A 19,466-nucleotide genomic window follows, 5' to 3' on the forward strand; every position below is an offset into this window, starting at 1 on the left:
TAAATTCCTAAAATGGCCACAAGAGTGTAACAGAGACTAGGGGTGACATTTATTAGAGATCGATGTTGGGTTTTGGGAGATTTTTCCTGCAAAAACGGCCGTTTTTTCATTTTTTTTCCCCAAATCGATTTTTTAATGGGTGGCGATTTGCGGCATAAATCGCACTTTTTGCCGCGAAATAGCACTTTCTGAAAGTGCGATTTTTTTTAACTCCGGAATTCGCATCCAGATGTTTTCCCCATTGAAAAAGATACAAATCGCATTTTTAATGAGATGCGAATTTGGAAATCGCCAAAAAAAATGGTCTAAAGTTCCAAAAAAAAAAGACCTGATCCTGACATGGCAATTTTGTCAGAACCATGCACAGATCATTGTGATCTGTGTATGGTTCTTTTGTAAAATATGTGTAAAAGTAATAAAAAAAAATGGCGTGAGGTCCCCCCTCCTGTACATAACCAGCCCCGGGCTCATTGAGCCGGACCTGGTTCCAAAAATACGGGGGACAAAAAGCGTAGGGGTCCCCCGTATTTCAGAAACCAGCCCCGGACTCTTGGACCGGTCCTGGTTCCAAAAATACGGGGGACAAAAAAATCTGGGGGTCCCCCGTATTTTGAAACCAGCACCGGGCTCCAACAGCCCGCAGTGTAATGCCACAGCCGGGGGACACTCTTTACACAAGGTCCCCCGGCCGTACCATGAGCACCGTGGCTGGTCAGCCATGGACGGGGTACCTGGAGGAGTGGGGACCCCCCCAATAAAGGTGTCCCCCCCCCAGGCTTCACCCGTCCAGGGCTGAAGCCCGGGGCTGTCACCGGCGTCCCTGGCCATTGGACGCCGACCTGATAGTGTTAAATTCACATTCCTAACATTGCTTAATACAGGAGAATTACAAGTGCCAGCAGACCTCCCCCGCATGCTGGGACTTGGAGAACCACAAGTCCCAGCATGAGGGGCATTAATGGGCTCGCTGGGACCTGTAGTCCACCTGTAAAAAGAATGTTAAAATAAAACACACACAGAAAAGTAAAACTTTATTACACACACATCCACACACCTCACTTTTACACCGCTATACATACCGATAAAGGATCCAGCGCTGGTCTCTCTGCAGCAGAGCCGGACAGCCCTCACTGACAGCCTGATTGGCTGAGCTATGCGTCTCCATGGAGACGCATAAGCCGGAGACGCTCTCAGCCTGTGTCGCGCTGGGACAGCGCGACAGAAGCTGTTAGCTGCATCGGAGGAAGCCGGTACAGCCCGCTGTCAGTGCGGGCTGTCCGGCTCTGCTGCAGAGAGACCAGCGCTGGATCCTGGATCGGTATGTATAGCGGTGTAAAAGTGAGGTGTGTGGATGTGTGTGTAATAAAGTTTTACTTTTCTGTGTGTGTGTTTTATTTTAACATTCTTTTTACAGGTGGACTACAGGTCCCAGCGGGCCCATTAATGCCCCGCATGCTGGGACTTGTGGTTCTACAAGTCCCAGCATGCGGGGGAGGTCTGCTGGCACTTGTAGTTCTCCTGTATTAAGCAATGTTAGGAATGTGAATTTAACACTATCAGGCCGGCGTCCAATGGCCAGGGACGCCGGTGACAGCCCCGGGCTTCAGCCCTGGACGGGTGAAGCCTGGGGGGGACCCCTTTATTGGGGGGGTCCCCACTCCTCCAGGTACCCCGTCCATGGCTGACCAGCCACGGTGCTCATGGTATGGCCGGGGGACCTTGTGTAAAAAGTGTCCCCCGGCTGTGGCATGACACTGCGGGCTGTTGGAGCCCGGTGCTGGTTTCAAAATACGGGGGACCCCCAGATTTTTTGTCCCCCGTATTTTTGGAACCAGGACCGGTCCAAGAGTCCGGGGCTGGTTTCTGAAATACGGGGAACCCCTACGCTTTTTGTCCCCCGTATTTTTGGAACCAGGTCCGGCTCAATGAGCCCGGGGCTGGTTATGTACAGGAGGGGGGACCTCACGCCAATTTTTTTTTTTTTTTTTCACAATCACAAAATCGCACTTTTTAAAACAATCGCACCTTTTCATGACTAAAAAAAATCGCACTTTCCATCCTGAAAATCGCCCTACATCGCACTTTCTCGCACTTTTCATGCCGGAATACACACCTCATCAAATATTCGATTTCTGGAAAAAAATGCGATTTTAAAAAACGGCAATACAGGGCGATTTGTGCAAAAATCGCATTTTCGGAAAAAAGGTAAACACAATAAATCTCGCCCTATCATTCAGGGTTGCCAACCCTCCCGGAATGGCCGGGAGGATCCCGAAAATCGGGTCCGCCTCCCGGTTCCCCTGGAAAGGGGGGCAACCCTCCCGGATTCAGGCTGGCCCCTTCCCCCCTCATGTACCTTGTAGCGTTAAATTAAATGTCTCCATCAGGCCCCGCCCCCAGAAGTGATGCTGACAGTCTCCTCTCTGGGGTTCTCCCGGAGAGGAGATTGTAAAAGTTGGCAACCCTGCTATAATTCATGATAGAATAGAATAGAATCAACTTTATTGGCAGGGACTGCTGATGATAACTTTACAAGACAATTCATGGGATGGATGTGGAAGCTATCTATCGTCAAGTGGCAGTGGTTGTGTGACTATACACATACAGTATGTGTGTGTAATAGGCTCTCTCCTTGTATTTCTGGGAGACTCTCAAATTTGAGAGTGTTATACCGGCTGCAGGATAGTAGGCAACTCTCCCACATTCAGGGTAGTAGGCGGAGCCAGACCCCCCCCCCCCCCCCCCTCTCTTCCCTCACCTCATACCTGGATCTCCCAGGATGTCAATGGGACCTGGGGTAAAATGTAATAGGATGTGAGAATCAGAAAGTGAGAAATTTGGGGAGAGTTTTCCTATTTATTTAAAGCGGCAATCATTTACACTGCAAATCCAGGATGAATTTGCCATGTAATTGATTACCACTTTAAATAAATAGGAAATCTCTTCCCAAATCTCTCTTTCTGATCTCATACCCTATTACATTTGGCTCCTGATATGAAAATTTGGTTAATATGTTTTGTGATAATGCAAACATTTTTAGCACCTCTATCAAAATAATCAGTCAGTGTTAAAAAGACTAGTAATCCATTAAAAGTGCACACACTGGGGGCGTGGCCTAGCAGCCATAACGAGCAGACGTGCTTTCAGAGAGCTCCGTCTGAACCCACGAAGTTTGCATGCTTTATACCCTCCATTCCCTCAATAGAAAGCCAGATTCGCCCTACCTATCCACCGGACAGCACTAGGACACCGGTTGCAGAGCCGGGGAGGGCCTCCTGCCTTCCTGCAGGTTGCGGCCTGGTGTACCTCAGAAGCCGGGGCCTCAGTTTCGGAGCTGACGACGGCACCGCGCGGACGCCCATCATCTGACCCGACCAGCGGCGACTAAGACATCGACGAGGTGAGGCTGGGGCACCCGACCGACGGGGGGACGGAGAAGCGAAGAGGGCGCTGCAGGAGAGAAACCAAGAACAGCTCACCGTCCAGAAGCAGCGGCCGCCAACACAGAAGGCGCGCTGAGAAGCAGAGCGCATCTCCCCGGGGCTCCGTCTCTCCGTTCACCGAGGACACACTCCTCGCCGTTCCCACGGCTGATTGCTGCTTCCCCTCACATACCGGAGACCCCCTGAGAGCCCCCGCGTGCAGTGGCAGAGCCGGGGAGGGGACTGGTGCCCTTCCTGCGGGCTGCGACTCTCGGGGATAGTAGCTCCCGACAGCCCCGCCCGCCATCTTAGAACCTGCAGCCGGAGAGCGACGCGGCGCCTCACCCGCCCTCTCACCCGCCGACGCACCCAATATACCCCGCCGGTTCTCCGCACGGGTGCTTGGACGCCCGGAGGTTGCTGGGTCCCCCAGCGCCTATAAGAAAGATCTCCGCACAGAGACCTGGATGCCTGGTGACTCCTGGGACAGCCAGCACCCTCAGAAAGGAGCTGACCAGCCGCGACCGGATCGCCGCACACCGTGACTCCGGGAGTGAGGCCGCCGATCCACACAACACCCAGGTGAGAGATCTGAGTTCGGCCGGGGGGCACCGGAGGCGCCTAATTCTAACAAAGAGGCTCCTGGGCAGACACTATCCACCATTCAAAAGCTCTGTGGATCCCAGAAAACTCCCTCGCACAGACATAGGGCTGCAGAGCCCCTTTATCGGAGGGCTCCTCTCTCACCCAACGATCCCCCCTGGGCCCTAAGCCAGCTGAACCGCCTATCTCTGTCCCTACCAAGCCAATCACTCTACAGCCCCACTCCACCCCAAGCCACTCAATCTGGTAGCTGCCATCTCGCTGAGCTGCATCCCAGAGAGGTATTAAGTGCCTCCAGGAGAATTTAACTACCACAGGGTCAGCTATATATAAAAAGGGGAATCAACACCAACCACTGACTTTTTCCCCTAGTGCGGAGCTGACTCCTGGCCACCTAGAGGTTTAGGTCCGTCGACCTTCCTCCCACATGTTACCCCCATTCTCCGACTCCTCTCGCTCTTAACTGAACCCTCTGTGCCTAGAAGATCAACCAAGCAAATCTTGAACCTCCCTATCAAGCACTGGATAACCACACTTACGACCCAGACACCAAGTGAACCATGCAACTCCCATAATCCAGAGGCGCTTGGGAGGGGAGACTCCCCACTCGGAGATGCTCAACGCATAGCACTAACCTCTCACTAAACTCGAAATCCTCCAGACAAGACACCCTACCTGTCCCCCCGCCACACGATCTTGGCTCTCAGACCCCGTAACGGCCTTTCTCTCCCCCTACGGCTACACTATGTCTCAAAAAGGCCGTAAATCCTCTAACAATTCGAAATCAAACATTCTGCGAGTCTGGGAAAAATCTGGCTCCCTTGCCAAACATTCTCCAGTATCTGAACAGACATCCGACTCCGAAGATACTCCAGGTACCGACATGGCGCTCTCTGCAAAGGACATAGTCCAAATTGTCACAAAAACAATTCAAGAAGAAATGAGAACGGTCCTGGCCGAATTCAAATCGGAGCTAGCTGACCTAGGCTCCCGCACCGACGCCTTAGAACAAAAAATGGATGAAGTATGTACCTATCAAACCGTCGTAGAACAAGAGATCTCAGATATCAAATCCGAATTCGACTCCTTCAAAGAACAACTGGAGGACATCGAAAACAGGAACAGAAGAAACAACATCAGGATCCGCAATGTTCCTGAAACGGTTTCAAATGAAGACCTGCACTCTTATCTAGAAAATCTCTTCGCACAACTAATTCCTAGTGTTCCTAAACCGGAGCTGCTACTAGATCGAGCCCACCGCGCCTTGAGACCCAAACCTCAACCCTCACAGCCCCCCAGAGACATCATCTTGAGGTTTCACTATTACACCACCAAAGAGCGCATTATGGCAGCAACCCGAGGATCTCCCTCAATCACCTATGCAGAATCCCAGATTCAAATCTTTCAGGATCTCTCTCCGGTCACCCTAAAGAAAAGAAGAGACCTAATCAACATTACCAAAGCCCTCAGGAACCACTCCATCAGATACAGATGGGGCTTTCCGTTTCAGCTGCTAGTTATGAAGGACGGTAACTCCTATGTCATAAAGACACCTCAACAAGGCTTCGACCTGCTCCTAAAGTTTGGTATCATTGATTCTGTTCCAAATTCTCTCCAACCACAAACCTCACAGAATCGATCTAACCCCTCAGCCCCCTCTCCAGAATGGACAAAAACCTGACTGTCTAAACAACGTGATTTACTACCCGACTACCACTATCTACCTTGTTCATTCGCTATACTACGCTAAGTATCTGCATTCTCTTTAGTTACACAGTTCAAAATGTTTGGATTATCGTTTCATAATTCCTCTGATAACATAGACCGTATTATTACTTAAATTAGAGATAACTGTTTCTAGTTGCCTCAATTTTTAAATATATGTCATGTGAATGCTCCTGTACATTGTTCCTATACTAACTTGACCTGAATAAGTTCTTTTTGTTAGGTAGAAAGTATTTCCTTCTCTTCTACTACTCTGAGTCTCTATTTCCCTCCACTTCTAATAACCGGTCACACCACTACTTTATACTGAGATACAGATATCAAATATCTCTCGTCAGTCACCATAGCCAAGCCTAATACTTGTTCTCGCTCAGGCGGTGAATTGTGTTACCTTTACCTCTACTCCTAAACTTTATGTATAGAATATTGACTAATCGTTCATGGCTTCATGCAATCTCTTTAATGTCCCGGGTCTTGTTCCCATCTCCCAATGGGGGCAACACCTTGGATAACTGGTAAAGCACCTCTTTAGGTTTCTAAACTCTCTTCTACTCTGTTTTCACAATAGATGTGCCTCTAGCTCACCAGGTACTGTTAGGCAAAAACTGCTTTTAGCTAACGTAATGCTTTCAAACATTATATCACCTGATGTTATGACCTCTCTCACCTTCTATCCACTTTCGCCCCCCCTTCCTTCCCCCTCCCCCTTCAACCCTTGGGTGTCCAACCTCATGCAGCCCCTCTCTCGCACCTCCACCGTATGAGCATCTCCTCAAACCTCAGCTTCTGTATTGATGCTTCTCCCCACCCTCCCCACTGCCCCACATGCACATGCTTCTCCTATACCCCCAGCTACTACTCGGCTGGCATATCGCCCCCCCTCAGGGTCACTGTCTCGTCGACACTGTCCCCTCAAACATTGAGTCCCTCCCGCCTTTTGGGAGACCTCGCCTATCCCCTCTTATACTTACCCTCTCACTTCAACCCATCCCTCCCTCCCCATCTCCTGTCCCGGGCGGGGCTGGGAGCGCGGGCACATATCCTCCCAATTTACTCGCTTTCCTCCAATTTGATCCCCCATGACGCTTAAAATCTTATCCCTGAATGTAAACGGCCTCAACTCACCCACAAAAAGAGCCATGGCCATCCAATTCATGAATAGACGCAATCCTGATATTATTATGCTCCAGGAAACCCACCTCAAACCACCTCATCCGTCAATATCCTCCAGGAAATTCCCACATGTCTTTTACTCCTCAATGTCCGCCAAACGCAGAGGCACTGCCATTCTAATTCACCGCGACCTCCCATTAAGCATTGAGAATACTTTCTCAGACCCCAAGGGTAGATTCATCATACTCTCAGGTACATTCAACCAATCTCCTATTATTCTCGCTTCTGTCTACGCCCCCAATACACAACAAAGCTCCCTGTATGCCACCTTCTTCGCGCGGCTAGCACAATTCCCCCCCTGCCCCACCTTCATTGGGGGCGACTTTAATGCTACCATCCAACCTCATCTAGATAGATCCCAGTCAAATTCATCTCTACCCAATCACGCCAGGCTTTCTAAACGCCTCCTCACACACCTAGCTAGACACAACCTTTACGACTCTTGGAGAGTCTTATATCCCACAGCTCCGGGGTATACCCACTTTTCCCCCCCCCACAACCTCCACACTCGAATCGATTATATTTTTGCAGATCCCCTCTCATCACAAAACTTGATAGATGCCAATACGATTCCAGTATCCTGGTCAGACCACCTGGCTATTGAGCTAAATGTCCGATCTACTCTCCACCCTCCTCTAAAGCAATGGCGTATTAACGACTCCCTGCTTCTCAAGCCAGATATCCTCCAAGAATTAAACCTATTTATCGCAGATTTTTATTCTTTAAATAATACCCCAGACATCCCCCCCTCCATTCTTTGGGAAGCTCATAAGGCCACAATGAGGGGCAAACTGATAAGCCTGACAAGTGCACACAATAAAGCTACACGCGAACGCATCCAAGAGCTAGAAATCACCCTTACTTCCCTTACACATGACCACCAACTCCACCCAACTCATCACAAATATATGGAACTCCTAACGACAAAAGGCCAATTAAACCAACTCCTCTCATCCAAAGCCACTCAAGCACTACTATGGGCAAAGCAAAAATTCTATGAAAAATCCAACAAAGCAGATGCACTATTAGCTAACCAACTTAGGGCCAAACGTACCAAAAACAGGATTATATCCCTAAAATGTATAGATGGCACTGTCACGTATAACTCCAATACCATGGCCACTCAATTCCGCACCTTCTATGAAAACCTCTACAACCTTGCATCCTCTGAATCCACTATTGCAACCAACTCAGAAGCCCTAGACAATTACCTCTCATCTTGTCAACTCCCTAAACTGACCCCGTCCCAAATAGAAGCTTTAAATACCCCGATCACCCCCGACGAAATCCTGGCGACCATTAAAACCCTGCGACGTTCAGCAGCTCCTGGGCCCGACGGGTTTTCAAACCTCTACTACAAAAAAATGGCCCAACCCCTCGCCCCAATGCTCACGCTCCTTTTCAACTCGCTTCTTCAAGGCCATTCCATAGACTCAGCCACAACCAGGGCTAACATAATAGTTATCCCCAAACCCGACAGAGACCCCACAGAGATGGGAAATTATCGTCCCATTTCCCTGCTCAACTCCGATCTAAAGTTATATGCCAAAGTTCTTGCTAACCGCCTTGCTCCCCACCTCCATACACTAGTCCACCCAGATCAAGTGGGTTTCATACCCAACCGCCAAGCACCTGACAATACCAGACGCCTTATCGATCTTATTCACGTGGCCAATAAGCGGGCAGATCCAGCCCTGGTTGTGGCCCTCGACGCCGAAAAGGCTTTTGACAGGGTGGCGTGGCCTTTTATTCATAGCACCCTGACACACATGGGATTCACCGGTCCGTTTCTAAACGGTATTTTAGCTCTTTACAACAACCCATCAGCCTCGGTACTAGTTAACGGCCTTAAATCTCCCCAGTTCGAAATTAAAAACGGCACTCGCCAGGGCTGTCCACTTTCCCCCCTCCTTTTTGCCCTAATCATGGAACCCCTGGCCTCCCGTATACGCATCAATCCGAATATTTATGGCATCGACATAGGCTCCGCAAAACACAAAATAGCCCTCTACGCAGACGACGTCATACTCACCCTTACTAATCCACTTCCGTCACTGACATCTCTCTTCTCCGAAATCCATTCATACAGCTCATTCTCCAACTATAAAATTAACACATCAAAATCAGAGGCCCTTGATATCAACATTGCTCCACCCGACCTTGCCTCCCTCCAATCTAAATTTCCGCTCCGTTGGCAAACGCACAAAATCAAATACCTGGGAACCTATCTAACCAAATCATACGCAGATCTTTACGCGGCGAACGTCCCTAGAATGTTGGCATCCATCAGATCTGACCTTGCCACCTGGAGCCCACAGTTTATATCCTGGGTGGGCCGGATGGCGGCGATCAAGATGATGATCTTACCACGCCTGCTATACCTCTGGCAAACTCTCCCCATTCATATCCCTACTACAATTCTGAAACACCTCCAAAGAGACATTAGCACCTTTGTCTGGGCGGGCAGAAAACCCAGAGTCAAACTTCGCCTCTTACAAAAACATCACACTACAGGAGGTCTAGGTCTCCCCGACCTCACCAAATATTATAGAGCCGTACATATTGCCCCTGCAATACTCTGGCACGCCCCCCCTTCACAAAGAATTTGGACCCTCATTGAAGCATCCTCCATCGCACATTACTCTCTTTACACTCTCCTTTGGATCCCGTCATCGGCCCGTCCCAAGATGTCATCCCTTCTCCCAACGACCCGCCACTCACTTAAAATATGGGACCTTTCCACTAAACTATACAAACTGCGATCATACCACCCTTCGCTCACTCCTCTATGGAACAACCCTGCTTTCCCTCCGGGGACCAACAAAGACGAGTTTAAAACCTGGACGAGTCATAACATTATTTTTCCCATTGACATCGCCCCCACACCACTATTCCCTGAATTCGAATCCCTCAGATCCAAATACTCGATTCCAAACTCTAGCTTCTACCAATATCTGCAAATCCGCCACTTTTACAAATCTATTCCTCAGGCCTCCCCATCCCTCAAAAGATCCCCCCTTGAATCTTTATGCAGACAACCCCAAATCACGAAAAAATTGATATCAACCATCTACCAGATCCTTAACACTTTCAATCAGCCGCAGAAAGAGAAACATGAAGTTGCATGGGAATCAGACATGGGAGAGGAACTCAGCGCAAAAAACTGGTCTGATATCAGATTAGCCATTGCAAAAAGCTCTATTTCAACGCGTATAAAAGAAAACGCATACAAAATTTACTACCGTTGGTACCTGGTACCGACCAAGCTCCACTCCATTTACCCCTCTACTCCCTCTCAATGTTGGAGATCGTGTGCTCAAGAAGGCAATCATCTGCATATATGGTGGAGTTGCCCAATTATCCAGCCCTTTTGGCTGGAAACCCATGAATTAATCAAAGAGATTCTCAACATCCAGATGCCCTCCTCACCTTCTTTCTCCCTGTTGATGAGACCAATCCCACACATCCAACCTGCTTCTCAAAAGCTAATTAACCATATCCTAAATACAGCCAAATGTCTAATAGCCAAAAACTGGAAAAGCCCCCTCCCACCCTCCAAACCTATCTTGGTCAATGCTGTCTGGTCCACATACAAAATTGAGAAAATCACAGCATTTTTAAACGACTCCACTCCCTCCTTCATAAAAGCTTGGTCCCCATGGACCTCCTTTTTCCAATCCGAGGCCCCTTTGACGCATATCTGACTACTGCTTGTATATCACCCCAACCCCGCATCTAAATCTGCCTGCCATCCCAGCCCCGCCCCCCCCCCCCTCCCTCCCTTACCCCCCTTTCCTTCCCCCTACTCCTCTCCCTCCACTATGCATACACCCTCATAGTCCATTTGTCCTTCGTTATAGCTTCTCTATAGCTCTCCTGAGTTGATATATGGACGTCTCTTCAAAAACCAAAACGCACTAAATCTGTTTACACCATGTCAAATTTATTATTGGTTTTGTCTGCTTTGTATTTTTGACTTGAAAAAACCCAATAAAAATTTCTTTAAAAAAAAAAAAAAAAAAGTGCACACACTGTACATACCATGTAAACAAGTGGCCTTGGTATGAAAACTGTATAAATCCACTCTAGAGTATATATATTGTACTTGTCTCTAATCTTTTTCCATCAGAGCCTTCACCATATCTGTCAATATTTGACTTACTGTACACCAAGTAAAGTTTCCATAGTTCACTAGAGGAACATTGTAGAGAACTAATATTGCACTGAAGAGTGAAATTTGCCTGGCTCACAGCAACAATCTTGTGGAAGTCAGACAATGAAAACAACTGAGTAGTTTATTACAAATTCTGCACTTCAATACAATTGCAATAAATAAGCCCTAATACCTGGTTAAGGACATAATGCAATTTTGCAAAGCTTTGAAAAGCTGCAACTGCCGGCGCTATGCTGCGCGGGGAGGCGTCCAGCACCGGACACGGCTTCCCTGCTCACGGGTCCCTCCCCGTTTACATGTAAAATTCTGCAGGCACATCGCTAAGGTGTGAGTGCTTCATAGAGAATCATGTGTACATTATCGGCTGCCCCTGTCTGCGCAGCCTAGCTGTGAAGCTAGGCACCGGTCTGCCATGTTTCGGGTTGCAGAGGCTGCATGTGATGTCGCACAGCCGTGGCCCTCTCCCCAAGCAGCCTAGACAGGGATGTGTTGTCTTGACCACTCCCACAAAATGCAACACCCACATAACAGTCCATCGATTCCATGCTCTGCCCGGGATGTGGTCATTAGGTCTATAAGCATTGGGTTAACAGTGATTAGGTCGACACCATTAGGCTGACATGCATTTTGGTCGACATGCAGGAAGGTTGATGGTTGACATGACTGTAGGTCGACATGGGTTAGGTCGACAGGGTCATTAGGTCGACACAAGCATTAGGTCGACATAGGGAAGGTTGACAGTCAAAAGATTGACATGGGGTTTTTCACATTTTCTTTGAACCGACATGTGCCGACAGGCGGTATTTCATTAGGGCGTGGTGAGAGAATAAAATAGGGTGCCGAGCGTAGCGAGCCATGCAAGGGGACACGGTGCTATGTTTCAGTGTCCATGTCGACTGTGTCAAAATTCGGGACAAAAAAATGTGAAAAACCCAAGGTCGACCTCTTGATTGTAGACCTAATGCTTGTGTCGACCTAATGCTTGCGTCGACCAACATGCTGGAGACCTAATGATACATACCCCTCTGTCGCCCCAGGCTCTGAAGCTGCAATCGCTAGTGATAGCAGTTTCAGGGCTCTCGCATGTCTGGCGGGTTAGCATGCGCAGAATAGCAACAGGGGTTAAAACATGGAGCAAAAAAACCCCAATATAACACCTAATTGAATCCAGCCTTTAGGGGCTAATGCAGAACTCTGATCCCTCAAATGATGAAGTAATCACTCCCGATCCGAGTGCATAGTTCGCAGCTTGACTTCCTATCAGCCACCTGCGAGCCTTGTAAGCACTGTGCTAGAAATATCTCAGTGCGGGCTTCTATGGGATCAGGAGGTCATCCTGACGGATCCGATACGTAATGCTGGCGGTCGGAATCCCGACGGTCGGAATCCCGACACTGGTATCCCAACCGCCGAAATCCCGACATGGGGGGGACGTGGAGCGCCCCCCCCTTGCGGGCTCGCTGCGCTCGCCACGCAGCGGGCCCGGTGCCTCGCTACGCTCGGCACGCTATTTTATTCTCCCTCTATGGGTGTCGTGGACACCCACGGAGGGAGAAAGTTTCCTGATTTCGGCGGTCGGGATTCCAGTATTGGGATTCCGACCGCCGGGATCCCGACCGCCGGCAAATTGACTGCATCCCATCCTGACAAATATTACACAGCACATAAGATTCGACCACCGGATCCTGGCTATGGCAGGAGCATTTCAAGCTGTTATATAGCTAACGCTCCTGCCTCAGACATGCATACACGCACCCCCTTACAATTGCCCATTTACCTAATATAGAATCATCATGGATTGTATAGGTGTGTATCTGGCTTTATTCAGGCACAATACTGATATATATCATGCACAGAAGAATAGTGTACTTTGCACACATGCAGAGATGTGTGCACCTGAAGATTTGCCCACCGTTGCATGTATAGTACAGTATATGAGTCTGGTTTGCTAATAGTCGCGTAAAGCGTAACAGTAACTAATTGCACCTATCACATACTAGGTTCTAATAATATATTTCCATTTCTAGGCACATGCCTTTACTAAACCTTTATGAGTACGCCTTGTTCTACATCTCCAAAATGGAGAATGATAAACAGCCAGCCAATCAGCTCCTAACTGTCATGTTACAGGCTGGGTTTGAAAAATGACAGGGAGGATGGCTGGTTGTTTATCACAACATTGGCTGGTTGTTTATCACTCTCCACTTTATCAATTTTTGAAGCTTGATACCTCCAGGCCTAAGTGCTAATTTATTCCTTGCTGCTCAGCTTATCACCCATCCCAATGTACTGTGGAGGGTAAAGTTTTTAAGGTGACTGCCAGATGGCTGTGCCAATGTAACTTATTTATGGAACCATTACTTTATGTACACTGTGCTACAGGGCCAGTTGGGCAGCTTAAAGCCAAAGCCTCCCTCACATGGAACAAGAATTAGATCCTACATGCCAGTTTTTTCACCTTTTTTTTTTTACACCATACTTGCCTACTTTGGATCTCACCTCTCCGGGAGAAGCCCGGAGGGGCAACACATCAGGGGGCGGGGGCAAGGCTGACATCACTTGGCCCCGCCCCCATGCAGGAAACCGCTGTGATTCGCGGCCAGTGGAGAGGGGGCGGGTCATTTAAGCCCCGCCCCCTACCTGCGGACCCGCGATTTTAAAGTACTTAAACCAGCGGGCAAGGGGGGAGCGGGGGCAATCACCAAAAAGCGGGAGACTTGCCCACCCTCCCGGGGGGCCGGGAGAAGGACCTGATTTTCGGGAGGCTCCTGGCCATTCCGAGAGGGTAGGCAAGCCTGCTTTACACACACATGAGCACAGTATGAATGGCGAGTGCCTAGACACGTACCAGGGGTGGGGTGTGTGTGTGTGTGTGTGTGTGTGTGTGGGGGGGGGGGGGGGTGCTACAGTACATGTGCATTAGCCTAGGGCACCTGGAACCTTTAATCAGGCCCTGTCTCAGGACATTTTCCATACTTGCTTGTGCCCATTCAGTGCATGGCCAGAGACTGTACACAAGATGAACAGCTCTGTGTAAACAAGCATTCCTTCAGCTGTGTATCAGCCCCTTACACTCATATATTCCTACATGGAATAAATGCTCAATATCTTACATTGGGTTTAACTAGAATTTTAGGTACTTGTGTATTATCTGGGCGCCCGATACAGTATATCGCATTGCATGCCACTAATTAAGGCATGCGATGCGATGACACCCGATTTTAGGGGTTTTAAAACCCCTCTGTACAATTTTAATATCGCGTCGCATCGCATGCCATTATAATGGCATGCGATGCAACGCGATCATGCCCGATTTGGGCTTATTCCCATGTTAAATGCCCCCCCAATTGTATACCCACCCTGATGGGTAATGAGTATGTTAAATGCCCCCCCATTGTTGACGCTACCCTACTATCAACACCAACCCGAAGCGTGGCGAGCGTAGCGAGCCTGCGAGGGGCGGCGGTACACGTCCTCCGACCTTTTCATACACCCACTATCCACGTCGGCGTGGAGTTGATTTTATATAGTGTGGTGAGCGCAGCGAGCCACCGAACCCGAAGCGTGGCGAGGGGACGCGGAATATATGTAAAAGAATCCGCGTCCGCTCGCGGGGCACGCTGCGCTCACCACGATTCGGGCTCGGTGGCTCGCTGCGTTTGCCACACTATATAAAATCAACTCCACACCGACGTGGGTAGTGGGGGTATAAAAAGGTCGGAGGACGCGTGTTTCGGGTTGGCATTGATAGTGGGGTGCCGTTAACAATGGGGGTCCATTTAACATAGTAATTACCCATCAGGGTGGGTGTACAATAAAAAATCGGGTCTGGGGAGCATTTAACATAGGAATCAGGCATCTGGGTGCCTGTACAATTAAAAATTGGGTCCAATCGCGTCGCATCGCATGCGATATGATTGCATGTGATGCAACGCGATTTTTTGCCCTGCGATGAAAAAATCGGGTGCCCAGATAATACACAAGTACCGAATTTTATATTTGTACTATTCCTTACCAATTCCACTTCCACAGTTGTACATCAAAGGGCTTACTTAAAGATGGACCCAAGTCCATTTATGGTATGCAAAAATACGCGTTTTAACTACACATTTCACCCTCATTCTGGTTGGCTTGTAAAGCAGCATTAATTCACTACTTTTGGATACAATTCTAATCATCTGCTAGAACATAATTAAAAATCACCCCTGCCTCTGCCCAAATTTCCTCAGGAAATTCTTAGTTTCCAGAGATTTCTCACCCGCACATGAAAGTTATAAAACCCTGGCACATACTTTATTCGTTACCTGAAATTTAGGCCAGGATACAGGCGCTCATCAACAACCTTATCATCCAAACGCCGGAAACTATATTTTGGGCGGCAGCCATAGCGTACCCAGTGATCAAGATCACATTTCCAGTTTATTTCAATGCCCATAACACCTCCCTAGAAAAAAATAAACCGTATAAGAAAAGCAGGTATGTAGACCAGGCACATGGTAGCTTTTTTTTTTCTTGCACCAGCTTATCAGGAATAATTGAATAGCCATTCCACACCATGGAAGTAATTACCCACAATCAGTAATCATGGGTAATTTCATCACCCCCATAACTGGCTAATATATATTTTTTTACAAAAAAACACCCAGAAATTGTCAGGGTTTTTTCATGATTGAATTAGGTGAATAATTTTATTTTAATACTTATCCAAATTGATTCATTAAAAACATTTTTTTTGCACATTGGAATATCAGTAACATCACCTTCTGAACATCATGACCATCGCAACCATCGGGACTTAACAATTTCCCAACGCCTGTTCCTCTCTGCCACCCCCAGGGGTACAGAGTAAATGTGAAGCCAGCATTTCCACATTTCCCCAATGGCTGATAATGTCTAAAGCAGTGGGGTGGGAGGTGATGTAGGAGTGATCGATTAGCAATGATTGGCAGCATGGCAGGCACAGAGCAGAGGGATTTGGAGGTCCCTCTGAGAGTGGCAGCTGTGGGAAGATTATATTCCTGCACAGTTAACTGTTTGACTGGTCGCATCAGTTGAATGTGACCATGTCAGAGAAAGCCCAGCCTAGTGTGGTTGCAAAGCTGATGTAACCTCGCCAGGCAAGTGGTTAATTTTGACCTTCCAGATTAATTTGGGTAACATGGTATCATGGTGGTTAACACTACTGCCTTGTCAGGGCAAGGCCTGTATCATGTAGATTCTCTGCACTGTAATCGCAGAAATCACTGCTGTCGGAGCACGCCCACAAAATGATGCTTCACTTTCCTATAAATGCCTACCAACCTCACTCAAACCACTTTTGCATCCTTCCAGGGTGAGTTTTCCCTCATGAGCACTGCGCGTGTTGTGCATGTCCAGCAGTGTGAAGATCGGGTGATAGAGATTTTTGTGCTTCTGCGTGGGAGAGTGAATTAGCCCCATAGTGTAGTAATTATTAGAATTAGTGTTTTGGTGTGGCTAACAAGCAAAGTCAAGACTTCGAAAGCTAGCCTGCTACCTTCTGTGTTTGTGCATGTGTGAGAAAGAGATGTAGTTTCACTCTCTGCCAGCAGATGGCAGTGTTTCGGAGACTCAGGGTCCATATAGATGATAGAGATGGGGCAGTAGGGATGGTGTAATGGTTAACATTACTGCCTCACAGCACTGAGGTCATGGAATCGATTCCCACCATGGCCCTAACTGTGTGGAGTTTGTATATTCTCCAAGTACTTGTGTGGGTTTATTAGGGGTACTCCGGTTTCCTCACACAGGGGGGCAGATATAATAAGCCTGGTAAAGTGATAAAGTGGGGATAAACCTGTGATAAAGGGAAAGGTGATAATTCACCAGCCAATAAACTCCTGTCACTTTGTAAACACATCTGTTTGGCTGGTACAGTATGTTATGACCTTCCACTTTATCACAGCTTTATCACCACTTTATAGCCCCCCATACACTACTGATTTCTCTCCTCTATGGCCGCATGCAAGGGATGTATTCACATACTTTTCACATGGTGGCGGCGGGGGGGGGGGGGGGTGGTGTTAAGCAAAAGTCCACTGCAGCCCTTTTGCCTATGATGTATCGTATGCAATTCAAGTAAGCCCTGAGGGATTTGATACAACTATAGAGCAGGTCCTGTGATCTCTGGCTCCTATCCGCATGATCCATCTCAATCAGATGACAAGTGCCCAAATAGCACAAGTGTATGGACACCTTTGAACGGGATGCGGTCATTTGGTCTACTGCATTATGGTCGACAGTCATTAGGCCGAATCCATTAGGTCGACATGCTAAAAGGTCGACATGACTCTAGGTCGACATGATTCTAGTTCGAAAGGTCATTAGTTCGACAAGGTCATTAGTTCGACATTGTCTATGTCGACATTCACAAGGTCGACATGGAGTTTTTCACTGTTTTTTGAGCCAACATGTGCCGACAGGCGGTATTTCATGCCCTACCATCCACTAGGGCGTGGTGGGAGAATAAAATAGTGTGCCGAGCGTAGCGAGGCACAGTGCCCTACGCATAGCGAGCGCAGCGAGCGATGCGAGGGGATGCAGTGCACTTTAAACTGTGTCCATGTCGACTGTGTTGACATTCAGGTAAAAAAACAGTGAAAAACTCCATGTCGACCTTGTGAATGTCGACATAGACAATGTCGAACTAATGACCTTGTCGAACTAATGACCTGTCGAACTAATGACCTTTCGACCTAGAATCATGTCGACCTTTTCCCATGTCGACCTAGAGTCATGTCGACCTTTTAGCATGTCGACCTAATGGATTCGACCTAATGACTTTCTACCATAATGCAATAGACCAAATGATCCCAACCCTCAACACTAAAGAACATTGTCCCCTTAGTCGGGTGCTGCTATTGTTGCACAGTTACTGCTTACAATCAGATTAACTCACCTGTTAGCTCCACTCCTCTACCATCTGCAGGGCTACCTGTGACAAATGTGAGGTAAGAGATTGGGGGGGGCAAGCGGCCTGACCAGATATATACTGTAACTGAGGAGGATAACTTAGGTGGGAAACTCCATCATAAATAAAAATCTTCCATTAACTCTATTTAATCCACAGAATTTGAAAAGAAACTGAAGTTATTAGTAGTCCTTACCAAAATAGCAACTTGAGAAAAATTCTCTCCTGCTTCCTTCAGAATGTCCCCTAACCGGAATATGGGGCAATGAGGGGCACTGGCTTTGTTAAATATACAGGACACATTGTATTCTGGGAGGATGTTTTTTCTGGAGGAGAAATCAGGTGAGTAATTAGATGATAATAGCATCATTTCATACATAGTAAAGTATGGATAATATAATTTAAGGTCATGTCTACATTTAAGTGATGTTATTTTAGGATTTTATACATGCTCTCTTGCAATATTTTGTATACATTATATATTTTTTATGTATTACAAAGTGAAAATAAACATTTCAAAATTATTGTATCAAAAAGAAAAAGAAAGAAAAGTACAATATTTGTGCTATTCCAGGTCATATGAAAATTGTTACTCAAGAGAGATCGGAAGGTCATTGAGAAGAATACGGTCCTTCTACCATGGAGTATTTTTAAAACATTGAGATATAGCTTTTCTAGTAGAGAATGGTACATTCTCTATATACTGTAGCTTCCCCAAGTGGTAGATTGGTTTCTAGCCAGTCCATATGGAATATATATATATATATATATATATATATATATATATATATATATATATATATATATATATATATACTATATTTAGTGCTGATGTTCCCCCCACTCTCTGGATATGTTTCTCCTTAATAATACACTGTCCTGTGTTGGTTTCCAAGAACACTCCCCCTTCTTATTTGGGGCAGACCTTTTGCATATGATGTATCTCGTATGCGATCCAAGTAAGCCCTGATGGATTTGATACAACTATAGTGCGGGTTTTGTGATCTCTGGCTCCTATCCGCATGGGACCATGCATCAGATCGGAATCGGAGGGGGGGGGGGGGCGGGGCTAAAGAACATTGAACGCTAAAGAACATTGTTCCACTAGTTAGGTGCTGCTATTGTTGCATCCTGTGTCCACACACAGGATGGTGTGGCATGTGGCGCTCGCCACACTATATAACATCAAGATACAAATGTAAGACACGGAACAACATAATAAGTACATTTCTAGTTGGATCATTGTTTCCCATACAGAGCAAAAATTAATGTCAATAAAACTACAATTAACAAAAAGACAATCACCTAACACATACCTCCCAACCTTTGCTTCACGTGCAGGAGGGGCAAATTTGCATGCCTCGCTGTCAGGGGGCTTGGCCTATGATCGCGGCACTTCCCTCGAGGCCATGCCCCTGTTTTTGCCACTTTCACCCACTAG

The 19,466-nt window shown here is 47.4% G+C and overlaps 1 protein-coding gene across 1 annotated transcript in view; it reads right to left on the reverse strand.

Moving 5' to 3' along the window:
* Positions 1–19,466, reverse strand: part of P2RX7 (purinergic receptor P2X 7) — a 58,813-nt gene that overhangs the window by 23,545 nt on the left and 15,802 nt on the right. Inside the window, exons 7-8 of the mRNA XM_083151374.1 lie at positions 18,222–18,351; positions 15,402–15,541 (exon numbers count right to left, since the gene is read on the reverse strand). Coding sequence (XP_083007500.1) covers positions 15,402–15,541; positions 18,222–18,351 — 270 coding nt within the window. The remainder of the gene's footprint in view (positions 1–15,401; positions 15,542–18,221; positions 18,352–19,466) is intronic.

The sequence above is a fragment of the Crinia signifera genome, chromosome 1 (assembly GCF_055691185.1).
Source record: "Crinia signifera chromosome 1, ASM5569118v1, whole genome shotgun sequence".
Classification (NCBI taxonomy): Eukaryota; Metazoa; Chordata; class Amphibia; order Anura; family Myobatrachidae; genus Crinia; species Crinia signifera.